Raw genomic sequence first — 27,587 nt, 5'->3', positions numbered from 1 at the left:
TACAGAGAAACTATTTCACTGGTGGGGGAATCTAGAACCAGGGGCATAATTTTAAAATTAGAGCTAGGCCATTTGGGAGTGAAATTGGGGAACAGTTTTTTCTGGAACTCAAAAGGCTTTGGATACCGGATCAATTGAAATTTGCAAGACAGGGATCGATATATTTTTGTGAAGTAAGGGTATCAAGAGATATGGAGCAAAGGCGGGTAAATAGAGTTGAGGTACAGATCAGCCATGATCTAACTGAATGGTGGAACAGGCTCAAGGGACTGAATGGCCAAAGGCCACCATTCTGAAGGTATAACCAAGGGGTTCTTTTCCAGGATACCTTTGTTGGGGGGCAGTGTGCTGTCAGATGGGATCAGGTTCTATTCTCTTCTCAGCAGTGCTTTCCCTTATAAAGACAAACACACATAGCTTTGAAAAAGTGGAATATGTCTCGGGCATTGGTGGGAGTTTGAACTGTTCCCATAAACTAATGGATCTCTTGGGCTGCAGAAAGAATGTCCTGGTAAAAAGCTACTTTCTCTCGAAAGGAAAATGTGCCACCATTAACAAGATGATTTGTTCCATACTGGAGCAGAGTTGATTGGAGCAGTTCACTCCCACAGCATTGAACGAGGGTTCTTACAACCATAGTATGTAATGGACCCACCTACTTCTTGAGTATGTCCTCTTGCAACACTTGAAGAGGGAGAAGGAGGCTTTTAGTTTAAGCGTATGATTTTGTTCAATATGTTTCTTCACTTTTTTTTTAATTAGAATATTAAATAGGGTGGGCTCGTGTTGCAGTGTGTTGTTACAGTGGATGTCAGCACTGCAGTGCGGCAGTGGTGTTTTTAGTCTTGGTTGTTCCAGGAACTGATCCTACGCACAACTTTTTCATTGAGGTAATAAACTGATTATTATAGTGTGTTTTTAAAAAACAAACCATACCCTTCATTGTAGTAAGAAGATAATCTATCCCGAGAGAAAACCACTTGACCTTTCAACCTGCCCATCCGATTATTCTTTCTTTCTTTTCAACTTCACTTGTCGAAAACAAAAGATATGCTTAAAGCTATTTTAGTTTTTTGTTGGTTTTTTTTCTCCCTCGATTCCTCTTTGCTGGGGTATGGTTGCACAGGTGCCTGCACCCCCATGGTACCTTGCCCAGGTGGCACGTGAGAGCCAAGACAATGGGGGGGGGGGTCATAATAACCAAATCCAATCAGATCTTCACCTCGTGTGGTAGATCTTGACTTTGTATGAAGTGTAAAAGTGAAGTCAATGGAAATAATGGGGAGAGGTGTAAAATGGGCTGCCGACTCGCTATCACCTGTTTTACATTATCGCACAAAGTCAAGATCTACCTCCATGTCCTGAAATGCATCCATTCATATTCTCTGCTGAAACAGTGATCAGGAGCAGGAACTCCAGCTGATTTTCACCCCTCCCCCCACCGCCCTTCCCCAAGTCGGTGGACACTGATGCCAAATGTAGTGCTCCTACCTCTGTCTTGGTTGAAACTCACTAAGGCAGAATATACCTTTCCCGCGGACCGTGGATCAGTAACACACCATGCGGTGCCTTTACCAGTGAGCCATCAGGCAAGCTTTGCTGGGTTGTCACAGAAATAGATCTGGTTTTTTTTTGAAGGATCATTTTTCCTATAAAGTCATTATTTACTAACTTGATAGAATGGCTGATTTGGAATTTATTTAGTATGAATGCTGAAAAGTGAAACTCTCATACCACAATAGTACTATTATTCTTCCCATCCAAAGCAAATCTTACACCAGTTTTGAGACCAGGTTGAAGTGAGATAGTGAACTGGCTGTTTGCAAGATCCACATCATTGTCTTTGCAGGATATGGTAACAATCGTTGTACCCTTTTCAATTGTTTCTGGTACCTGAATACTAAACAAAGGACAAAATGAGCAGTTGTCGTTTTCAGAAATTCTAATTTTAAGATCCTTATGAATTTCCTTGATTTATATCTTATCTCTGATATTACTAACCTTGAATAATAGTTTTTGTATAGTGGATGGCATTAAAAACGAGGCGCAGCCAGACACAAACGAACATGGACAGGCATTTCACAAAATGGACCCGAGCGATCAAAGGAACTTGCAAAAACACTTGCAGAGATTGTACTGGAGTACAAGGGCCATCAGATTTTCCATAGCATATTGCATGTTCCAGTTCACAAGTAATGGTTAACTCTGCATATAAGAGAATGGAATTCCAGGCAAAAATACTGTCTGGGACAGAATTCAAAGGCCGAGATGTGAAATTTCGCTGATGGCCTTTTGGTTCGATGTTTGGATTAATATTGAAAGTTGAGGTGCTGGTGTAGCAGACCTTTCAGTTATGGCATATATTTGAGAGTCTAACAACAGTTCTGGCAACTTTTATGGAGCTGCAGTCATGATCTTGGAAAGAACTGACAGCCTGCCGTGTCTCTTGATGGGGGGCCAATAATGAGGTCCCATAGTGCGGTTGGTGAGACTGCTGCTCTTTCAGTCCTTTATGTTCCTACAGCGCTTTTAGCTGACATCCCACTAGAAAGTGAGTTCAGCAAGTTAACATAATTTAGCAGTGTTCCTGGCACACATCCAATGGTGCGCTCAGAGTAAAGACGTGGGCTATCCGAAGTCAGTAGCTGTAAAAGGGCCCTTGCCCTAATCTTGGCTCGCACCAAGTCCCAATCATCCATCACCCCTGTGCTTGCTGACCTACATTGGCTCCTGGTCCAGCAATGCCTCAAACTTAACATTCTAATCCTTCAAATCCCTCCATGGACTCACCCCTCCCCACCTCAGTAACCTCCTCCAGCCCTACAAACCTTCAAGAACTCCAATTCTGGCCTCTTTAGCATGCCTGATTTCCTTCACCCATCTATTGGCAACCGTGCCTTTAGCCTTCTAGGCCCTAAGCTCTGGAATTCCCTCCCTAAATCTCTCATGCCCCCCTCCCCCCTTTAATACACTTCTTAAAAACTACCTCCGTCACCTGCCCTAATATCTTATGTGGCTCGGTGTCAAATTTTGTTTCATAATCGCTCCTGTGAAACGCCTTGGGACATTTTACTATGTTAAAGGCGCTATGTAAATGCAAACTGCTGTTATTGTTGTAGTAGACTTTTAAGCTGTCCTGCTATTGAAGATGGAGAAATGGCTCCACCAAAGGAGCAGTGCTTTTTTTGAAGATGTAGTCTTGGAGGTTCTGCTGCAGGTGGTCCTCCTGCAGAGGAGTGTTACTATTTGGAGTGGAGGGACCTTCTCAAATCACATCAGTTCAGCCTGGATGGAGGTTACAGAAAGGGTGAATGTAGCCTCCAATATGCTCCATTGTGGGATCACTTGAAGAAATTTTCAGACCTCTGAAAGATTGCCAAGGTAAGTGTGCTCGTATTTGCCTGATTTACAATATTACCTTACAATGCATGCCAGCAGTGCTACCCTGTTAGGTTGCCGCAGCATCACATAGGAATCGTAAACTCGAATCTGGCAACTGTTCATCTGCTTTCCAAATGCACAGGCATGCCAGTGTTTTTGCAGGATACTCTGTATTGCTGCCATACAAATACACCTGCACTGCTGCCTGTTAAATCTTGCAAGCTACAGACATGAGGCAAGCTGCTGGCATGTTGCATGTTCATAGACTCTCATAAGGTGGCTGGTGGGTTGTGCAACTTGAGTGACAGACACACCTGCTCTTATATTCCTTACACTAACATCTGTCCCTTTTCTATCTAAGAACAAGGAAAAGCTGCAAATTTGAAATAAAAACTGAAACTGTTGGAAATACGCAGGGGGTCAGTCAGCATGTGAGAAGAGAAAAGACTGGGTATGACTTTACTAGTAAGGAGCCTACATCGATTCTGATGAAGGATACACATATTATAATCTCATAACCTGTCTTTTCCCATTACGAATGTGCTATATACTTCTAGTATTTTCTGCTTTTATTTCTCTTTTTTAAAAATCCTCTTGTAAAAGGGAAGTGCATATAACAGGTGCCAGCAAATGTGAAATGAAGGGATCCTGCACACTTAAGATTTCTGGCTGCTTATGAGGAGAGGAGACTCCAGATTCTGGACCTGTAGACAATAGTGAGAGTAGTGGAGGTAGAAGGCCTCCGAACCTCACATTAGTACCATTATTTACTTTTTATTCTTGATCTTACCTACTCAAGGTGTCGGCCTTGGCTCAGAGGTAGCACTCTCATCTCTGAGTCAGAAGGTTGTGGGTTCAAGTCCCACGCGAGAGAGTTGAGCACATAATCTAGGCTGACACTTTAGTGAAGTATTGAGGGAGTGCTGCACTGTCAGAGGTGCCATCTTTGAGGTGGACGTAAAAGATCCCACGATGCTATTCAAAGAAGAGCTAGTGAATTCTCCCCGGTGTCCTAGCTATTATTTATCCCTCAACCAACATCACTAAAAACACTATGAATGCCTTGACTGGAGTTACAGAAACATTGGACTCCAACCTTGACCATGTTGGGGAATCAGAGTTAGACAGCCGTAACACAGGGCTTCAACAACCTCACGGTTACACAGCAACTACTCTCTGGACATGCTGAGGGACTTCCCAGCAGCAACAAAATACTGGAGCTTGCAAGATAATAATGTCTCTCGGGATGATGTCACATCTATACCACAAAACCACCCTGCTCCAATGACTCCAGATGTGTCAGATAGCTCATGGACAGTAAAGACAAAAGTACCCATGGTGCCTAAAGTATTCGACTGACCCAGCACAAAAAGGTACTGGGCCACTGCCACCCCTAGAGGTAAAGACCAACACCCAGCAGACATCCATCTTACTTCCTGCTCCCACTGGCAAAAACTTTGAAGAAGCGAGTGGTTAGAAAGTAGAAGACATGTACCCTCCGCTTCCACAATGAGGAAGCAGCAAGATAAAATAGACGTATTCTAATGAAAGGTCATCGACCTGAAATGTTAACTCTTTCTTTCTCCACTGATGCTGCCTGACTTGCTGAGTATTTCCAGCATTTTCTGTTATATAAAATACACTATACTGATTAAAGTATCTATTAACACATATTATTAATGTGTTGCATCATTTAGGGGGTGATTTTAAACCCCAAGAACCGGTCGGTTGGGGGCGGGTGGGAGTTGAAAATAGTTGTTTTTTTGGGTCGCGACTGCAACATTTTCAGACTTTGCATTCCCAGTGGGAAGCCTGTACATTTAAACCCGGAAATAAAGCCGGGTTGCGGTCGCGGCCCAAAAAACTAATATTTCCAACTTCCACCCGCCCCCAACCCACCCATTCTTAGGGTTTAAAATCAACACCTTAGTTCGATTTGAGGCAAAATAAGGTAGGTGTGGAGAAATGCATTGCTTTTCATGATCCTGACAGTGTATTGGACACATATGCAATGACTGTTGTTTTTTGGATAATGCAGCCCTTAATTAAGGTTATTATCTGTTAAAGTCTGCCTTAAAAGTTTTTATCTTGACTCTACAAACATCTCAACATCCTCTTCTGCCACTGGCTCACCTTTTCTACTCGTTTCATGGAAATGTCCCTTTGCAGGATGAAATTGTGGAAGGTATAAATGGCTGATAATCTTGGATGTCTTTATTGGGCTGCATTGCAAGACTCCCCAGCCCACTGATCGGCCAAAACTTTGGAACCTTTGCTTTAACATCCTGATGCTCTGCTCCACCATGTACCTCACTATGTCTCTTTTCAGGTCTTGTCTATGGGTGCCTTAAAAGGTCAGAGGATAGCTTTGGACTCCTAGACCTTTGAAATAATGGTAGCGCCGTTGATTGTCATAAAATAAGAGTCATGATAGCTGTCAGATTAGTGGGCATTAATGTACATGATTCTGTACCAATGGTCACAGACCAGCTGCATGTTCATGAAATGGAAACGTTCTTTATCCCATAAGGCCCATATGGCTACATGCATGCAATCATTAATGCCTTTCACTGCTGGCTGTGAGACTTAACTGATATTCTCCTGTTACGTGGAAAGAATGAGTGGCAAAAAATGCAACCCAACTGCCACCTGGACAGCCACTAACAGAGCTAGCTCTCATTCAAATAGAGTCAAAGTCTGGCTCCAGGTGAGTACAAAGTTCTGTAAGTGCTTCCCTTCTGAATCATGGTCTCCGCATGCAGATTCCCTTGGAAATGTCCAGGTACAATTGGCTTGGCTAGTATTTGGGGCGGCAGAGTAAGGATACTACTTCTTGAGCACTTAGGATGTGAATGCATCTGCCTTGCTTGCTACCTCCATCGCCACCACCTCTTCCTCCAGGACCAGCAGACGGATTGTTATGCCAGGTTGGATACCCATGGATGCTATTGAGGCTCTGGATAATTAGGGTTTCATTGCCAGCCATTCAGAGATGGGAGATAGGGTGCAACTTCAATGAACTTCAGTGGCAAAACCTAAAAGGGCAGCACATAAGTTGGCATTGCTGTCCCTTTTTGAGGACCCAATGTAGCTGAACAGGCCATCAGCCAATGCCCATTTTATATGGGCACTAAGCGATTGGAGCATTGTTCAGATGCTGAGGGCATTGTGTGGTTTTATTTGAATAATATCTGTGGCCTTCATGAGCCTAGCGCACAGAAGGTGCACAGGTCCTCAACAACACATGATGCCACGCTAAGAGGCACAGAACAAGCCTGAGCGTCCAATAATCTGGGTGACTTGCCCAATGTGCATCCACATTGCTAGTGTGCCCATGGTATGATACTAGCTCAATGTACTATGGTATTTTTGAAAAGTACTTTGTATGCATTTAAATTTGAAGGGTGTGTGTGTTTTTCACTTTTTTTGATGTCCCTGTGCCACACATCATATGCCAGGTTGGCAGGTGATCCAGTCACAGGCTTCCACCAATGTTGTTCTTTATCTAGCCACTGGGAAACATTGTGGGCTGGCACATCTCTTCCCTGCAGAGTTTCACTCTCTCCTTGTGGAGAATTGCTTGTATTTTGCTCTATGCAACAACAGAAACCGGGAGATTATGCTTGAGGGAATCGTGGGCAGTCTAGGCTGTTTAGAGTATGGGCCAGAATTTTCTGTCACAATAACGGCAAGGGCTAATGGCGTTCTCCGTTATTTATGGGTAAATGGTACAGCAACTTCAGGCCTAGAGCAGATGCACGGTTAAATGTGAATATCCAATAGTTGCTGTCCGAGTTGCGCCACTCCGCTGTTAGCTTTGCAAAAATGATATCTCGTCCTTGGCCCTCCTGTTTCTTTTTAGGAACTTGCTGTATTTGCCTATTAATTGCCCACTAAACTTGCCACAGAAAGTTAAGTCTTATCATTACAAGCATAAGTACCCTTTTATCGATGTGGTAAGTGTTAATGACTGCCAATTAACCCCTCCTAGCATCAAAAATTAATTCTTACAAGTGTGGAGTCTCATTCCTTCAGGTTTTGAATTTTTCGGGGAGATTTTAAAAATGTCATTTTTTTTTTAAAAAAATGTTCTTTTCTGTCTCTTTCTCTCCTAATCCAACCTTCTTTCCCCCTCTTTATTTCTTTTTCTCTATTTGATTTGATATTGAATTCAGCCTCCTTCTGTCCTTCCTGTGTTTATTTCCCAATCCTTAAATCTCACTGGTTAAGGTGATGCCCTGTTCACTCAGGCACCTGATGCCCTTTTACTCTCGCTGTGCTGTTACCAGCTCGCGCTTTCAGCAACTTTGTGGGCAACGCATTTTTGAGCTGAAGGGTGTAGGGGCAAGTCTAACTAACAGCAGGTGCTGTTAGGGCCAGAATTCGCTGTAGCAGGGCATCTATGTTTTGCAGACATCAATTTTTTGCACCCTTGTAATTTGGTTAGCAGATCATAAAGATTTCCTGTGTATAATGTGTAGCAAAATCATAAAATAGCTTTTTTTGTATGTCTCCAGATATGCCACACATAGCACACAGAACAAATCTCCAACGTAAATGGCCAGTTTCTCATTGTGCAATGGGATCTACTATCACCTAACTGAATCCTTTACCAACATTTGCAGCAACAAAAGAATTAATTCACAAGGTACCTGTGTGTATGTGGGAAACAGAAGGGCTGGTTATCGTTGACGTCTCTTATGATGATTTTCACTGTAACCCAGGCCGTATGCCCTCCAGAAGGGCTGTCTTTAGCAGCGACTTCAAACTCTTGAGTTGGAACATCCCTGAAAGGTCTGTTATCTCTGTCAATTATTGCTGATACAATCAGCTCACCTGTAACTGCAGTAGAAAACCACCACACTGCACTTAGAATAATATTTCGCTTTAAACACTTCTAAATATTTTTGGGAATAGAGTATTGTTAAAATTTAGAAGACCGATCCCTGCTGGAAACCATTGTAGCGTCAGGTGAGGAAAGGATCCAACTCGACTGTAACTCCATTGCCCCCTCCACCATTCCAGAGTCAGAATAGCCTGCTATCACTCACACACGAACAAGGGCCAGTTGGTTACAGGAAGACTACTACCATCTGTGAACCACTCTCCAGCAAGGAGGCAACCCCTCCAGAGAGGAGAGGCGAAAATGAACAAGAAAGGCAAGTGTTAATAAAGAAGGGAATGTTGAGTTCTTCCCGCGGCCCAGTGTTATTTTTGCTAATCTGTTGTGGCATGTTTGGAATTATATCAACATTTTAAAAGAATCTATTTAATTTAGTAACCTGCAATCGAATAATAGAGCAGAGAAGGGGCCATTCGGCCCAACGTGCCTGTGTCAGCTCTTTGAAAGAGCTATCCAATTAATCCTACTCCCCTCCTCTTTCCCCATAGCCCTGGAACAGATAAGAGTGAGTAACAACTGAAGTCTTCTAATACTCTTCTGTTATTTATGTAATGCATAAGGATTGCAAAAGCCTTTTCTGTGCCACAGGACCCTGTTAATTACACTAATCTTGCATTGTAGAATCACCATGTGACAATTGCTTTGTTTTGCATGTGTACCAATGTTATCAATACAGATTCTTCAGTGTGATTTGAAGATTATAAACCGATCTCAGCCTTAATATGATATACTTTTTCTGTCTCATGTAGTTACAGAAGATCCCAAGCTCCCCATTCGTTACAGCATTGTAACCCCTTCACTAATATATCGTTCTCAATCACAAAATGGAAGACATACAATTGTATTTATTGCACCAAAAAAATACCAGACTAAGAAGTGAAAATCCAGGGATCGATTAATAGATTGTTGGAAGTATTTATTCAGAGTTACACATGCCTTTTAGCTGGTGAATAACATGTGTAGACTTTGTGCTTTGTAATGTAGGATTCCTCCTGTCAGGCGTTTGGTGTCTGTGCACAGCTGTAATCCCCAAATAGTTGGTACATTTTAAATGACAAGCTCTGGTTATATTTCAGCGGAGGTTGTTTTTGGCTTGTATTTCACGTACCTGAGTCAATGGTGAAGAACCGGTTTGCAGTATTCATAACGTAAATCAAGCTGCTTGATGTACCATTGTCATCGGCATCGTAGGCTGTAACCTTTCCAATTACTGAATTTGGTGGCTTTTCTTCCGAAATGTCAAATGTCATTTTATTTCTGCAACAGATACATGGGATCAAGAATATAACACGATAACACGGCAGCTGCCACGAAGTGCCAATTCAGCAAAACCAATTAATTTATTTGTTTGAGGTTATAACCAAAGCACAAGATAAAACATGAACCCTTATACATTTTCTAAAGTAATTTCCCTGAAAAAATAACAAAAAGAAAAGTTGTGAATGGGGCACGGTAGTGTAGTTATGTTACTGGACTAATAATCCAGAGAACACGAGCTCAAATCCCAAGATGGCAGTTTGAGAATTTGAATTCAGTTTTTTTTTTAAAAGGTGGAAATAAAAAGCTGGTATTAGAAAAAGTGACCGTGAAGCAGGCAGATTGTTGTAAAAACCCAAGTGATTCCCAAGAAGGGAACGTGACATGCTTACTCAGTTCCACAACAAATGGTTGACTCTTAACTGCCCTCTGAAGTGCTCTTGCAAGCCTCTTCGTTGTATCAAAACTGCTACCAGTCATTCAAGAAGGCAGCCCACCACCACTTTCTTAGGGAACCTAAGGAGGGGCAATAAATGCCAGCTTTGCCAGTGACATTCCAAGAATGAATAATTTTTTTTAAATGATGGAAATCTGAAATGAAATCGGTGGAAATATACAGCAGATCAGCCAGATCAATTTGAAGGAAAAAGCAAGGTTGATATTTTAAGTCATGATGTGGAGATGCCGGTGATGGACTGGGGTTGACAATTGTAAACAATTTTACAACACCAAGTTATAGTCCAGCAATTTTATTTTAAATTCACAAGCTTTCGGAGGCTACCTCCTTCCTCAGGTGAACGATGTGGAAAAATTTATTGCCCCTCCTTTTTTCCACATCGTTCACCTGAGGAAGGAGGTAGCCTCCGAAAGCTTGTGAATTTAAAATAAAATTGCTGGACTATAACTTGGTGTTGTAAAATTGTTTACAATTGATATTTTAAGTGTCACTCTTCATCAGAACTGACCCTTCAGAACCAGCTAACGTTACCCCTTTTACAGACACTGATCAACCTATGCATATCCAGCATTTTCTTGTTTTATTATGGAACAGGGCAGTAGTTTTTAATCTTTTATTTTCATTGTTCTCTTTCCTACAGCTGCATCTGCCCAGACACGGGTTTTCGGCAAACTTTAACATTCATCGAGTTAGGAAGAAACACTTTTTTTTTGCACTTACTGCTTAAAGACAGGCCAGTTGTCATTCACGTTAATTAAATTGACCACCACAATCCCAGTGACGTTATTACCTGCTGCATCCTTTACTGTCACTAACACACTGAAGCTGCAAAAATATAAAGCAGTAATCTAGGTATTCTGAAGTTATCAGTGTGTAAAACACAAATGAATTAACAAAATAAGACAATTTTGAAAGGGAAAGAAGAATTGTTACCTGTGAAAATCTTTCTCATAGTCAAACGTTTTTGCTGCAAGAATCACCCCATTTTTCCCATTGGGATTAATAGTAACCAGAGGAGAGTTGACTGAATACTGAAATAAAGCCAAAGCACTTGGTTACTTTCTCAAATGAACCAGTTCTTTTCTACATTTTTTCACAAAAATATAAAGATATGATGTTTGAAATCTGTAAGGATTCATTATTTTTAAGTTTCCTTTCTTTTTATTTGGTTGTTATTTAGTTAACGCCTCAACACATTTTCACTCACTCACTCAATGCAAACCAGCGCACTTAAGAAATAGAGCCTTTTCTGAGCTGCTTTGCATTGTGGTACTTTCCTATCTCCATTGCTGCCTCTCAATGCAATTTACTGACTGTTCCGGGACTTCAGCTACTGGATTTCAACATTGCCAGTTCGCATTTTAAATTTGAAAACTGGCAAAAAAAAAATGCGAAATTGCAACAGGTATACCCACCTATATTACAGGAAAATAGGAAGGTAGCAATTTAAACACTCTCATTTGGTTATTGGATGTATCTCACATTTCAATTTTCTTAAGTCAAATAAAACCTAATAGCAACCCTAAATCAAATAATCTTTTGAACAGTAAAATAAGGTGTTGCTTGGTTTCTATGTTGCCAACTTGCTCCGACAGATTAATTGTTGACTAGCAGGTTTTCCTGATATATAAGGTACACTGGTGAAGCATATTGTGATGTGAACTTCTGAACTTGAGATTGGCTGAATTGTGTTTTTTTTTTGATAAATGCTAAATTGTGGAGCTCCCCCCTATATCACAGCAGGCAAAAGCACTCTGCAATGAGGTGCTGAATCTTATAGCCCAGGGAGAGCTCAGGCTTTGTGCTGAGTTTGCTGATCTTAGCTGGATTAGCAGTGATACAATTAGCCTCCGTGTTCTTGGCTGCAGAGTGTGGGTGGAAAAATCAGCTAGTGTTCCTTCTCGTCGCTATCCAGCAACCCCGACTGCGAAACGAGCATGCGAGGAAGTTAGACGAGGGCAGGGTGAAGTCTGACTGTGACGCCCTTTCCTCCCCACGCCACTATAAATTACAAGTAAAGGATTGTCACACGGATGAGGCAATCTAGGACTGCAGGTACATCTTTATCCCAACATGAGTCACCACCTTCAGGAAAAAGTGGGAAGAAAAAAAGGTCAGTTTTGAGAATTTGTGTTGACCTGTTTTGGAAATCACTTACTGAGAGAACGTCAGCCCTGTCAGGATCAGTTGCTTGAACTTCGTAGATCATCGCATCAACTGCTAAATTCTCCAGAAAGTCCACATATACAGCTGTGAAGTAACACAGGATAAATGAGCACATTGATGGGCTATTGTGGATACATTTATTCATGGATCAATTAGTATAATCCTCTTGATTGATCAAAAGACTTTAATGTAAGGAAGATATTCAATAGGATGATGACTGGGTCAGAATGTTGCAAGAGAGTAGACAGTTTTTTTTGATGTCATCTGGATCTCGATGTCCGTTGCATCATTGTAACACACACCAACTTGCATTCTTTTTAATTTAAGTGCTGGGTTTCTTTAAATTCCATTTGCAGTGGGCTCTATATTTTGTTGGTGGCAAGTACAATGGCAGAGAGGGACATGATCTGAACTGAAGTGACAATATTTTAAAATTTCAAAATATACTTTATTTCATAAAATTTTAAGATACGCACAGTTCCATGTAAAAAGACACTTTCAAGCAATATAGTTCAAACCAATACAATGCAGATCATACACACTATGATCTCATCCCTACAATTCAAAATATAGTGCATATCTTCTAATACATTCTGCACAATACAAAGTGGAGTGGCTTTACACGGTGGCCTTTCCCCACAGAGCCTTTGCGTAGGCTGCACCTCGCTTCAGTGCGTCCCACAGCACGTACTTCTGGACCTTGGAGTGTGCCAGTCGGCAACACTCTGTCGTGGACAGCTCCTTCAGCTGGAAAACCAACAGGTTTTGGGCGGATCAGAGGGCCTCCCTCACCGAGTTGATGTACCATGCTGCCAATTTGTATGGAGAAATACTACAAAATGCTGCAGTACAGAGGGATCTGGGTGTCCTCGTTCATGAAATACAAAAAGTCAACATACAGGTGGCAGCCATGTTTTCTTGTATGTTTCAAAAAGATCTCCTCTCATTCTTCTAAACTCCAATGAGTATAGACCCAACTTGTTCAATCTTTCCTCATGAGACAACCCTTCCATACCCATAATCAACCCAGTGAAACCTTCTCTGAACTGCCTCCAATGCAAGTATGTCCTTCCTTAAATAAGGGCACCGGAACTGTACGCAGTACTCCAGGTGTGGTCTCACCAGCACCCTGTACAGTTGTAGCATGACTTCCCTGCTTTTATACTCCATCCCCCTAGAAATAAAGGCCAATATTCCATTCTCCTTCCGGATTACCTGCTGCACCTGTATGTTGACTTTTTGTATTTCATGAACGAGGACACCCAGATCCCTCTGTACTGCAGCATTTTGTAGTATTTCTCCATTCAAATAATATTTTGCTTTTTTATTTTTCCTCCCAAAGTGGGTGACTTCACATTTTCCCACATTATATTCCATCTGCCAAATTTTTGCCCATTCGCTTAACCTGTCAATATCCCTTTGCAGACACTTTGTGTCCTCATCGCAACTTGCTTTTCCACCTATCTTTGTATCATCAGCAAATTTGGCCATAAGACACTCTGTTCCTTCATCCAAGTCATTGATATATATTGTAAATAGTTGAGGCCCCAGCACTGAGCCCTGCAGCACCCCACTAGTTACAGATTGCCATTTTGACAATGACCCTTTTATCCCGACTCTTTCTTCTGTTAGTTAGCCAATCCTCTATCCATGCCAGTATATTACCCCCAACACCATGAGCTCTTATCTTGTGCAGTAATCTTTTATGTGGCACCTTATCGAACGCCTTTTGGAAATCCAAATATACTGCATCCTTTGGTTCCCCTTTATCCACCCTGCCCATTACACAGGAACAATGCAGGGCTGAGTTATTTCTTTCGTTGACCTCTGCTTTAAACATCCGCAGCAAGAAAAAGCCATTTGGCCCATCGAACTTGCTCCATCCAGAGTCCACATATGATTAATTATCATGGTCTTTCCCTTTGGCTCCTGCTATCATGATCACAACCTGTTAACTCCCTACTTTAAGGAACACTAGGGGGTGAAATTCAACTATAGGAAACAGGTGGTAGTGGATCTGCTCCCATTATACACCCCACCCATTGACTTCAATCGGTGGGGTGTATAACTGGCGGCCAATCTACTACCGCCCATTGCGCACACCTGCCGAAGTTCATTTTCACCCCCACTAACTACCTTCCCTGAAAAAGCAACCAGTGCTATTCAGATTCCTATAAACCTTCATCCCTGCACTCCCCCCCCCCCCCCCACCCCCCCCCCCCCACCCCCCCCCACCTTTCTTTTCATTAGCATATTTTCTACCCAAACATCTGCCTGGATACACAATTTCTATCTGCCCCCCCGCCCCCCGATAGATTATGTGTAGCAATTAAATTAGGTCAAAGTGGCTGTGGTCATTTTAGAGAAATGACACATGTTTGCAATTTTCTCTTGAGAATCTCAGCAACTGTGTTAGTAGTTCGTTGCCTGTTTAAAGTCGAAGCTCCCCACAGAAATCAAAGGAACAATGGTGAATATAATGCCTGCCCCATTGCACGTCTTTTATGTTGGAAATAACAGGAAGTTACAGCACGATTTGAACAGTTTTATCACTTAAAATTCACTCTGAACAAATATTAGCTGCCAAGCGACTGAGTGTGACCCAAGTGGTAATGGCCTCAAAATGGGGTTGTTAGCCTTACCGCCCCCGTTAACCCAAACAATCAGCCCACTGTGACTGTCACAGGGGGCTACTGCTTGGCGGCCGAAGTTCCTGCCTGTTTCAAGCAGTAAGCCCCCTTTTTAATACACAAATTGGGGTGCTATGACGTACATAGAACCCCGATTGCCATTGTAGGATAGAATTGGTCAGAGCCCCGCTAAAATACGATGGGCTCCTGTTGGCCAGGGCTTGATCTTGCTTTGCTCCCCCCCAGGACCTCCCTGAAACTTTCCCCCCTCCTTCTTCACCCCCCACTCCCACCAAGTGTCACAGCTGGTCCATATTCCTATGGTCCAAAACCGATGAGCTGACTCGGGACACCTGTTTGGCATCCGCTTGCTCACCAGTCAGATTCAATTGAGGCCCGGGCCTCATGGCCAGCTCGTTTCACTGGTCAACTGCTCAAAAGAGATGGGGCATTCTCCCTGGTGTCCTGGCCAATATTTATCCCTCAACCAACATCACCAAAACAGATTATCTGGCCATTATCACATTGCAGTTTGTGGGAACTTGCTGTGCACAAATTGGCAGCCATGTTTTCTACATTACAACAATGACAAAACTTCAAAAGTACTTCATTGGCTGTAAAGCACTTTGGGATGTCCTGAAGTTGTGACAGGTGTTATATAAATGCAAATTTCAAAAGTCAAAATCTATCCCAGTCTGTCCAAGAGTGTATTTTTTAATTTGTGCTTGTAAAGAGGGTGAAAATAACAGTCTGTTATAATAATGTCTGTACAATGCCAACCATGAAAACTCTGCTCATGCTCTTTTTTGAGAAATGTACATTTTGCTCAGGCTACACTGATCCTTACCTCCATTTGCTAGATTATCCAGGAATCTCGGGGGTTCGTTGACATCGCTTAACAAAACTGTAAGTGTTTGAAAGTCTGTATTCCCCTTATTATCTACAACGTAGATTAACAGGGCGTAATTGGATTGAGTTTCGTAATCCAGTCTGGGGTTTTCTGAGACAGTCACCTGAAATAAGAAAATGGGAAGTTTATTTTGGACATACATGCAACATGTATGTTGCGAGAGTTGTAATACTTCAAACTAAGAAGAAGAGAATCACTCTCTATGTGAAGCTATGTTGACCGTTTTTGCACAGATGCTGAATGCCTACTTGGAAGATAGTCGTAGTGTGCTGGTTATTATATATATCATACATTATTCCATTCAATTTACAACCAATTTGCAATTACAAGGATTTCTTTTATGTGGAAGTAGGTAAACTAATAGGAGAGATGATCTGATATCAAGTGTAAGGGCTAAAATAACAATGAAGTTGTTAGATTTTTGGGACCTTTACAGATGTCGAAGCTAAATGGGACTGAGTCTCAAACTGTCTTCAAGTGAAAACTCAGGAATTTATAACCTGCACATAATTGTATGCAAATACATTGATCACAAAGCAAGGATGGGCCACTACCCGCCTAACAGTTGCTGGAACAATCTAAATGCTACTGAGCTGTAACGGTCCCCTTTGAAGTGACAGTACAAAGCAAGCAAGTAAACAGTTACAATTCTTAAAATTCTTTCTTGGGATGTGGGCATCACTGGCAAGATTGGCATTTATTGCCCATCTCTAGTTGCTCTGAGAAGGTGAGTCACTTCAGACAGCAATTAAGAATCAAGCACATTGGTGTAGGACTGGAGTGACATAAAGGCCAAACCACATAAGGGTGGCAGGTTCCCTTTACCCAGTTGGGTTTTTACAACAACCTGATAGCTTCATGGTCACTTTAACTGATAGCAGTTTTTTATTTACAGATTTGCTTTAACTGAATTCAAATTCTCAAACTGCCATGGTGGGATCTGAACTCACATTCTCTGGATTATTAGTCCAGGCCTCTGGATTACTAGTCCAGTACACTACCGTACCCATTTTAAGCCATTTACTTAATAATATCACTCTGATACCTACAACAGATATCATCTATTCCTGGACTGTTGTGCATCAAACAGAATGGGTTATTTTCTTGTAAGTAAATCATATTTTAACCTTGAATCGACCAGGAAAAAAGATAGAAACAAAAAAAAACAGAGACAAAGCACTTCAAACTGTCACAGGCACATTTCTTCTGAAAATGCCCGAGACTTCCATTTAAGCTGTGGCAGGATATTTGTTTGAATTTGCTGGTGAAATTCTCATCTTTCTGGTGAAAATCCTGCTTTAGTATCTTGGACCAAAATGTTTGTTCCTTTGGAGTTGGGGCGGGGGGGTTGGAACAAGTGAAAACGCAGGTGCAAAAGCAAGTATGAATCCAACTCAAACAAACATACAGAATGCTGGAAACACTCAGCAGGTCAGGCACCATCTGTGGAGAGAGAAATAGAGGAGTTTAACATTTTAGGTGTGAACACTTCATCAACGCATCTGTTCTCTCCACAGATGCTGCCTAACCTGTCAAGTGTTTCCTGCATTTTCCATTTTTGTTTGATTTCCAGCATCTGTACTTTTTTTGCTTTTCATTAATAATTCCACCTTAAATTTCCTCTGCACGCAAATGCTAAATGTTCCTGAAGACTCATTCCATTTCCATCCCACTAGTGGAAAGAATCCTTTTTGTTTAAAACAAAAAGTATGCAGTATAGAGGTGACACCTAAAACTGCTCTTGCCTGAGCGCTGACCATGGAGGACGTAGATTGCCTCAGTGTGGAGGCCTACCCTGATGCAATCCACCCTCCCTCTCTACTTATCTTTCTCAATAGCTTCCCAGCATTGGGCCATGTAAAGGGGAGCAGATGGATTAATAGTGTTTGTCCTTTGATTTGTAATACTGACAAGCTTCTGACATTTGCCTTGTGGCAATGCTATTGTCGTTAATAGTAAATAAAATAATAACGCAAACATACGAAAATGACAGGCAGGAAAAGACCATCTGGTCCATCAAGCATGCTCCACACAATCGTCATCTACGAAGCATCATGGTTAGACATCCCCTACCCACCAGCAGCCATGTAATCTCCCATGGACAATTAGGGGGAAAAAAATTTGGACAATTCCTCTGACCCCTTTAGCGATCAAAAACCACTCCAGGAGGTCACATTGGTCATGCTATATTACCTGGTATTCACCTACCTTTTACAAGATGTGATCACTGCCCCAGACAGAAACTGGTTCAGCTCTCTTTTGAAGGTTTACAGAGAGTCAGCGCTCACCGCACGAGCCGGCAACTTGCTCCAAAGGTCTACTATCCTCTGGCAAGAGAAGAACCGACTAATATCCAACCTACTCTGTGTGTAACTTATAAGCATGACCCCTGGTCTTCCCCAATGTATTAAATTGAAATAATCTATCAATGGGAATAGAATCTATTCTTTTAACTATTTTGTATACCTCTATCAAATTAACCCTTAGTCTTGTGAGAGTCCATTGTGAGAGTCCAATAGGAGTCCATTAAATATGAAGTCCGTTGTAAATGAGTTAAGAACTAAAAAGATTAGGTGACAGAACCAGGCACTGGGCAAAATATAATGAAAACTATCGACCTTTCTAAAATAACAATGCAGTCAGATAATAGGAAAGCTGTAAACACTTTAGAAACTGCTACAATAGGTTGTTTGATGGACCTTACTCAAACATTGTAGCAGCCACAGGGTGACCTTTTGCACTTCCCTTTTCTTAGCCCCTCCCATGCCACATGCAAGACAGTACGCAGAACTGTACATTCCTCAGGTAGGAATAGGGTATTAAAAAGCTTGGCTTTCAGCCATCAGGTTTGCAGTCGGAACCGAGACCAGGCTAGATACCTCCAGGGGATGTGAATGCTGGCTGGAGCCTAACCCTGTGTAGCCTAGGGAGCTGCAGCTGGGGAGAACCCAGTCCCTCGCCAACTGAGCGGGTAATATGTTCGCCGACTTGGGTTGTTAGTTACTGCTTAGCTATCATTGTATTGCAAATCAATCTATTAATTTAATAAATCTGTTCTTCACCAATATGGAGTAAAGTCGAATCATTGGATAAAGAAGGGATATTCTCCTCGGGGAAATACACTTCTCACAAATTGGCGACCGTGGTAGGACTTGACCAGAGGAACAGTTAACAGATTGACCTTGGGTCAGAGCGATTGATCAACGTGTCCAACTAAGGAGGGAACCCAATAGGGAGTGAGACCTAAGGGACTCTCCAGTGACAAAGACAGGGACATGGCGCAGATAGGAGGAGGGTCAGATGAGTTACCGGGAAAGGGACTCGGGTCAACCAAGTATAATAAACCGATCGCTCGCCTCATGGGAGGAGACAGACTGTCATACAGTAAAGGATGTAATTTAATTGTGGAAGATCTGGATAAGAAAAAGGTAAAAGACAAAGTGCCAAAGAAACAATTTTGTGCTCGCTTCTGGGCAAGCTGGAGTGAGGAAAAGGAGAAGGCGCAGGAGAAAGAGGTGGAGGAGTTAAAGGAACAGCTAAAAGAGGAGATGGTCAAACGGGAGAGAGTCGACAGTGAGATTCAGGAACCAGTGCTGCCAGCGCAGCAGCAGCAAAACAGCTCGTGTAATGCGACGGCACCAGCACTCAGGAATTGGAAGATAGCAGAGTAAAATTGGAGAAACAAAATACAAACCTGGCCAAAGAATGGGCAGACACCAGGGGAGCCCTAAGGGAAGCCGATCGCACCCAGTGTACACTGAAGATTGTGAATTACAGGGGAATCTGGGTCACCAGGGTGCCGCCATGACTGGACAACAGGCAAACTGGGACAGTGATAATGAGGAGGAGGCCGCAGGCTAGTGCAAGACTGAGCATGGGCCAAGTCCAGATAGGGCAAGGCAGGTCCCACCTGTCAGTGATCACATGGAAGACCAGGCGGGACACCAACTATGTAGTGCAGGCTCGGTTGACTTACAATCGGGGCCTGACCGCTGACCAACTCGGACCTATAAATAATGAGGACAGTCCTGTCGTCGTGGCTCAGGCTCGGGGCGATTTCAAACGAGCCCACCCCGAGTTAGAGGACCTGAAAAGAGTCCTTCCACGCACCCTGGCGGGGTCCATCAAGGCCTGCCTGGTGCGGCGGCGCTCGCCATTAATAATCCAGATGTCGTGCTGACGGAGGTTCTGGACCTCATGGGCTGACAGGTTTGGAATCTCATGGAGATGTGGGCCGAGACATCGCAGGGCCCAAATGAACACCCCACGGTCTTCAGTAACCATCTGTTCGACCTTTACCAGCGAGCACAGCCGACAGTCCCGAATCGCCGGGATGATCGGATGTACAAACACATGTTCCTAAAACAGGGAGATAGATAGCTTTTTGACAACCAAAGGTATTAAGGGATATGGGCCAAAGGCAGGTATATGGAGTTAGATCACAGATCAGCCATGATCTTATCAAATGGCGGAGCAGGCACGAGGGGCTGAATGGCCTACTCCTGTTCCTATATTCCTATGTTCCTAGGTACACCCCCGAGTGAGGGCCGCCATGGGAATGACTGCACCACCGGGGACCCCCCGGGCTCGGGCCCAACTCCGTGCCATAGTGGCATGGGATTCAGTGAAAGACATCATTAACCCCAAAGGGAAAGGGCAGGTATCGGTAGTAGAGAGTCCTTACCCCCCATTCCCAGATTCCAACAGAGACCCGCCAAGGGATCCACCCGCTATAGCTGCAGGAACACAGGTCATTTCACCCGGGAACGTGGAGATCCGAGCCGAGGGCTACAGGGGCCACCACGGCGGGGAGGGCCGCCGTGAGACGAGCTGGCTGAATTGGACAGAAATGGGGAAGCTACAGGTTATGAATAAAATGATGTGTGAAGACATGGTCGACCGAGAAGTCACTGGAAGGGCGCCGGAAAACAGGGAGGGCTAGGTGGCCGTTATAAGCCAGGCCTTGGTTTCACCGCTGGGAGATCCGTCCCTCTCCTGAAGGTATGGGCCCCCAGGGGGATGACCAGTACCCCTAACATTGGATAGACCGAGATGACCCACCGTTAAGGCAGTTGTAGGAGGGGGCTGGCAACAAATTATGGTAGTAGACACTGGATCGTCCGTGACTATCATCCACAGGCACTCTCCATGTGGAGGGGGCTATGATGGAACTTACAGGCTTTACTGGAGGGGTCTCCAGTTCATCTTTTCAAAGCTTTACCCCCATCATGTTAAGACTGGGCGATGCATTAATGCAAGTTTTGGGTCCTATATTTATGAGCATATATGACCACTGTGGTATACTGGGATCCGACACGTTACGATTCCACCGTTATGATTGTTGACTGTGAATCAATGTATATGGTATTACATGGGACGAGACAGAGGGGCGTGGGAGGGGAGTGCGTGTGTTAGCGCCGCCCCAGAGTGCCAATCCTGCGGTAATGGCCATTATTGAACCAATGTTAGAGGTGTTCGCGACCCATAAGCATGACTGCAGAAGAATGAAGGGGGAGGAGTCTATTAATGAGCCCCCTCACCCATTTGCCAAGCAGTACCCGATACGGTAGTGAGTGATCCGTATGTGGAGGCCACCGCTGAAGCATTGTTAAAACAGGGTGTTATCCACCTGGGCACGTACACAACAAATTCTCCAATCTGGCCCGTTAGAAAGCTGGATGATAGCTGGCGGCTCACCATTGGTTACTGGAAACCAAATTCAGTTACCCCCGCTTGTTCACCGGTGGTACAGGAGATGCCCACGTTGTTGTCCCAGATACCTGTGCAGAGCAGGTGCTTTTCAACCCTAGACATTGGTTTCGGGAGCGTACCTGTCTGACCCTGGAGTGTAGGAGGTTAAGGGGTGATCTTTTTGAAGTCTATAAAATAATGAGGGGCATAGATAAGGTAGATAGTCAAAATCTTTTCCCCAAAGGTAGGGGAGTCTATAACGAGGGGACATAGATTTAAGGTGAGAGGGGAGAGATACAAAAGGGTCCAGAGGGGCAATTTTTTCACTCAAAGGGTGGTGAGTGTCTGGAACGAGCTGCCAGAGGCAGTAGTAGAGGCGGGTACAATTTTGTCTTTTAAAAAGCATTTGGACAGTTACATGGGTAAGATGGGTATAGAGGGATATGGGCCAAGTGCAGGCAATTGGGACTAGCTTAGTGGTATAAACTGGGCGACATGGACATGTTGGGCCGAAGGGCCTGTTTCCATGTTGTAAACTTCTATGATTCTATGACAAGAGGACCAGTATAAGTTTGCCTTCACCTTTGGGGAACAGGGTTATACTTGGACATGCTTACCTCAGGGGTTCCAATGCCCCTACCATCTTCCACAAACGGATGGCTAAGGCAATTAAAGCCTTCTCACGGCCACCACGCGTGTTGCAATACGTGGATGATCTGTTGCTCGTGACGGGGGTGGGGGGAAGTGGAACACGTCACACTCTTAAAAGAACTGATGGGGTTATTGAAGGAGGTGGGATTAAAAATTAATCCTCGGAAAGTCCAATTACTGCAGGAACAGGTCACCTTCTTGGGTGTTTCCACAGGGAAAGACGGGCTAACTCCAGACCAGCATATGGTCGACATTATCCAGAGACTGCTCCTGCCAACATCAAAGACAGCCTTATGATTGTTTTTGGGCCTGGTGGGTTACCAGCGATCATTCGTTCCTCGCTTTGCGGACCTGGTGAAACCTTTGTACGAACTATTGAAAGGACAGTCTGATGAGTTCCAGGGAATGTGGGCTCCCAAACATACTAGCGCTGTAGACAAACTGAAACAGGCTGTCACGCAGGCAACTTGTTTAATCAGACCCGACCTAGAGAAGGACTTCCACCTGGAGGTGGGAGCCACGGACCAGAGTCTAGCTGCCAGGAGGTACAGGGAAAGTTGTTACCAATTGCCCATGCCTCACGAATACTGACGGGAGTGGAATTAAATACACCCCCTGTGAGAGACACTTGTTGGCCACCTTCTGGGCGCTTAAGCATTTCACCTACATTGTGGGCCTCAACAAAACTATTCTGTACAGCCCCCACACACCCCTCAACTTCTTGATAAAGCTGGGAGATACACTGGTACCCTCTGCTAGGCTGAGCCACTGGACATTGTTACTCAGCCAACGACCTATGGAGATCAGTCCAAGACAAACCACCTTACTCCCACAGCTTTTGCTGTATGAAGGAGAACCACATCAGTGTCCACTGCCTCTGCTAAACTTCGCTCAGCACCCTGTATCTAGACAACTCCTTACAGATGCAACTGATATCTACATCGATGGATCATCCTTTCATGAACATAGCAAACCCCCGACAGGTTTTTCCGTGCTCCTCCCCTCTAAGATAATGTAGCACAAGTGTGTGCCCCACTCTGCCCGATATGCAAACGTAGCTGCCCTCCTGACCGCTGCTATTGAAACATCTGACGAACCTGTGAATATTTGGTCTGATAGTGCCTATACAATTAACACCATGTTAGCACTGCCCTTGTATCATAAGAATAAGTATTGCACTTCCGACAGGAAACCTCTTTTAAATGGGGATCTGTTCAGCAATCGTTGGGACGCCCTTCTATGGGAGACACATATATGGATGGTTAGGGCACACACAAGAAAGGACCCGCACAGCGTGGGGATTTCATAGGCGGATAAAGCGGCTAAGGAGGTGGCACATACCGGGGAAGGTGACCAAAGAGGTCAGGGCCATAACACCAGGCACTCGGGTGGACCCACAGTCCTTGCAAGCTACCCACCCCCCATACCGCCAGGTTATCCACTGGCACCAAACAGGGAAACCTCTCCCCCAACCCATAGCTTGGGACCACTTGACAGGTTTGGCCCCGGGCAACGACCCACCACTACTGTTCTACCAACAGGGGGCCAGAGAGATGCCTACCGTTTGCCTTTCCCCAGCATTCTGCGAAGAAATGTTCAATTTGTATCATAGCCACCCAACGGGAGGACATACATCTCTACCGAAACTACCTACGCTAAGATGGCTAGGGTAGCCTGATGGCCAGCCCAGAGACCGGAGCGAACAGCTCACTGTCTGACCAGTCTACAGGTAAATCCACCCGCCGGTGCCAATTGGGCACTGCTACAAGCCACACCTTCCCCAGAGGAACCCTGGACCCACCTCCAGATCAACTTTATAGGACCCTTACCCAAGGGCCCCACTGGCCACCTGCACTGTCTAGTCATAGTAGATAGGTTCACCAAATGGATGGAGGCATTCCCCTGTCGCAGCAACACCGCCATGACGGCCGCACGCCTCCTACTGAGTGAGGTCTTCTGCAGGTGGGGAGTGCCCATACAGATTGAAAGTGATCAGGGTTCCCACTTCACCAGTAAAATTTTCTCAGAACTATGGAAACTCCTGAAAATAGAGCATAAGTTGCACATTCCATATCACCCTCAGTCTTCGGGAACAGTGGAACAGGGCAATCGTACCCTGAAAATCATGCCAACTGAGTTTTGTGCAGATCACGCCACTCAATGAGCTAACATGCTGCCCATGTGTCTAATGGCCATTCGCTCCACCCCCCACCTCATAGTGCTACCGGGATTTCCTCGAATCAGGCGATGACAGGTCGCATAATGTGCACACCAGGCCACCTGCTCATACCGACAGTAGGACCATTGAACATGGAGCCGTCAACCAGCCTTGTTACCAATCGCCAATGCCTCACGAATACTGATGGGAGTGGAAGTTAAATATATTCCCTGTGAGAGACACTTGTTGGCCACCTTCTGGGAGGTTAAGCATTTCACCTGCATTGTGGGTCTCAACAGAACTATTCTGCACAGCCCCCACACGCCCCTCAACCTCTTGATACCCAGGTGGACTTACAGTCCTTGCAAGCCACCCACCCCCCCCCGTACCGCCAGGTTATCCACTGGCACCAAACAGGGAAACCCCTGCCCCAACCCATGGCTTGGACCCATTTGCAGGATTGTATGTTCCTCAGGTAGGAATGGGGTATAAAAAGCTTATCAGGTTTGCAGTTGGAACCGAGACCAGGCTAGATACTTCCAGGGGACGTGAATGCTGGCTGGAGCCTAACCCTGTGTAGCCTAGGGAGCTGCAGCTGGGGAGAACCCAGTCCCTCTCCCCTTGCGCCGGCTGACCAACTGAGCGGGTAATATATTTGCCTACTTGGGTTGTTAGTTACTGCTTAGCTATCATTGTATTGCAAATCAGTCTGTTAATTTAATAAATCTGTTCTTCACCAATAGTCAAATCGAATAATTGGATAAAGAAAGGGTATTCTACTAGGGGAAATACACTTTTCACACAGTCTACACGTCTCTAAAGTGAATAAACCCAGCTTTTTAAGTCTCTCTGAATAACTAAGTTTTATAAGTTGGGAATCATTATTGTAGCCCTAATTTGAACTTTTCCAATAGCCTCTGTCACTCACCATGTGAAGGGACCAAAATTGGACAGAGTATTCTAAATATGGTCCAACTAAGGTTTTGTACAAGGACAAGATGGTGAACTTTGCTTTATATTCAATAGTCCTCTTAATACAACCTAATAGCCGATTTTCACTGGCTACGGCTTCTCCACATTGGTCGTGAACCTTTAGTAAATTATGGCTTATAACACCAAGATCCTTTCCTCTCTCAACCGATTTCAGTTCTGTTCCATGTAAATTGTAGGTATACGGTGTTGGTTTTCCCCAAATACACTCCTCTTGATTCAATACCATTTCCCAGAGTTTGACCCTTTCTCCCAGCGCATCTAAATCTGTTGGCAGAGATTTGCTCTCCTCCACAATCCTAAAATTGCACAAATCCCGGATAATTCCCCCAACACCACAGTAAAAAAAAAAGCAAGGTAAGAAATGGTCGCAATTTATGGTGCAATTCGGTACCAGGGATGGAAGATTAGTATAATAGATTTGCACCATCCTTACCCGCACCCACAGCATTAATTGAAAATCCTTTAGAAGCACTATCATTTTATAAAATGCTCTTACCTCCAAGTCTAGTCCGCGCATAACAGAGACAGCGAAAAAGTTGTTGACCGGATTGGTATCTGCTATTTTAGGAGTGACTGTTATCTCATCAATTGTTGACACCACTGAAAAGGCAAAGACGGAATCTCCTGCAGGAGTATTTTCTTTTATTGTAACAGTAGCTGGTAGACCTTGAATCTTTATAAATCCATTGACCCCTTAATGGAAAATGAGAAAAACATTTCACATTACTTTGAAAATTGTACCTCCCCCCCCCTGCCCATTGGCCCTATGTACAGGCATAATGGATTTTGCTGTACTTGTTACATTAACTGGTCCATCAGGCTTTTAAACAGTTTATTATGATGTGCTAACCAGCACATTAACCAGTGAAGCATCACTTGGCTCAGAGGAACATTGAAAATATTATCATAGAATCTAACAGCAAGAAGACCATTTGGCCTTTGAAGCCTATGCCAGCTCCCTGAAACTGCTCATTCCGCACACCCTTTGCATTTTTTCCCTAATATTTATACATTTGCCTTTTTTTGTTTTAAAAAAAAAAATTATGGATCCTGTTGCTGTCACCAGAAATGTAAGCTCAAGGGGATATGATTGAGGTTTTTTAAATTATGAAAGGATTGGATGTAGTGGATTTTTATAAGATAGTTGAAATAGATAGTGCTAATAGATTAGAGGACATGGCTAAAAAATACATAGGCAAAGAGTCAGCTTGAAAGGCAGAAAGTATTTCTTTTCACAGAGGCTTGTCATCCTTTAGAATAGGCAACCAGTGGTATGTATGGGTATACCTCAGCAGTAGGTTTAAACTTTACAGTGCGGGGGCTCTTGCAAATATCAGTGCATTTGAGGGGACCACCTGGCCTGATTTCCAAAAGACAGTGTCAGTAACACAGAGGAAAATTGTGCTGTAATTGCAGAAAGCATTTTTATTAGTATACAGCAACGGAAGTAACATTTTTGAATTCTTGGGATATGGGTGATGTTAGCAAGGCCAGCATTTATGGCCCGTCCCTAATTGCCCTTATGGAGGTGAAGGTACTCCCACAATGCTGTTGGATAGGGAGTTCCAGGATTTTGACCCAGCGACGATGAAGGAACGGCGATATATTTCCGAGTCGGGATGGTGTGTGACTTGGAGGTGTGTTCCCATGCGCTCACTGTCCTTGTCCTCCTAATTGTAAACAATTTTACAACACCAAGTTATAGTCCAACGATTTTATTTTTAATCCCACAAGCTTTCGGGGGCTTTCCCCTTCCTCAGGCGGTGTGCTCCACACCGCCTGAGGAAGGGGAAAGCCCCCGAAAGCTTATGGGATTAAAAATAAAATCGTTGGACTATAACTTGGTGTTGTAAAATTGTTTACAATAGTTAACCCCAGTCCATCACCGGCATCTCCACATCTTGTCCTCCTAGGTGGTGGTCATGGGTTTGAGAGGTGCTAACAAAGAACGAGAATAAAAAGTGTGGAATACACAATTCTCAAGGTTACATGCTCGCAGCATGTGGTATAACTGCCCCTGACGGACAGAATTCCAACCTCGCAGATCCCTTGGGATCACCATGGACCCCAGTTTGAAAACAGTGTGTTACACTCTTTTTAAGAAGGGAACATAAGCAGTTGCTGAGTGAGGAGGACAATTCAGCATGTTGGGGGAGGTGGCTTTAGACATCATAGAAAATTTAAGGCATAGACGGAAGCTATTCGGCCCATCGTATCTGCGCCGGCTGAAAATGAGCCACCCAGCCTAATCCTACTTTCCAGCACTTGGTCTAGAGCCTTGTAGGTTATGGCACTTCAAGTGCATATCCAAGTATTTTTTAAATGCAATGAGGGTTTTTGCCTCTAACACCCTTTCAGGCAGTGAGTTCCAGATCCCCACCACCCTCTGG

General features: G+C 43.9%; 1 protein-coding gene across 1 annotated transcript in view; it reads right to left on the bottom strand.

Annotated features, from left to right (window-relative positions):
- The window catches only part of LOC137334464 (cadherin-related family member 3-like), a 91,033-nt gene that overhangs the window by 19,489 nt on the left and 43,957 nt on the right, over positions 1 to 27,587 (bottom strand). The window contains exons 2-9 of the mRNA XM_067999144.1: positions 25,694 to 25,890; positions 15,642 to 15,807; positions 12,157 to 12,248; positions 10,932 to 11,029; positions 10,719 to 10,823; positions 9,393 to 9,541; positions 8,034 to 8,223; positions 1,735 to 1,900 (exon numbers count right to left, since the gene is read on the bottom strand). Coding sequence (XP_067855245.1) covers positions 1,735 to 1,900; positions 8,034 to 8,223; positions 9,393 to 9,541; positions 10,719 to 10,823; positions 10,932 to 11,029; positions 12,157 to 12,248; positions 15,642 to 15,807; positions 25,694 to 25,714 — 987 coding nt within the window. The 5' untranslated portion in view covers positions 25,715 to 25,890. The remainder of the gene's footprint in view (positions 1 to 1,734; positions 1,901 to 8,033; positions 8,224 to 9,392; positions 9,542 to 10,718; positions 10,824 to 10,931; positions 11,030 to 12,156; positions 12,249 to 15,641; positions 15,808 to 25,693; positions 25,891 to 27,587) is intronic.

The sequence above is a fragment of the Heptranchias perlo genome, chromosome 18, assembly GCF_035084215.1.
Source record: "Heptranchias perlo isolate sHepPer1 chromosome 18, sHepPer1.hap1, whole genome shotgun sequence".
In the NCBI taxonomy this organism is placed as follows: domain Eukaryota; kingdom Metazoa; phylum Chordata; class Chondrichthyes; order Hexanchiformes; family Hexanchidae; genus Heptranchias; species Heptranchias perlo.
The sequence above is the reverse complement of the archived record's forward strand: the minus strand, read 5'-3'. Positions and strand labels throughout refer to the sequence as shown.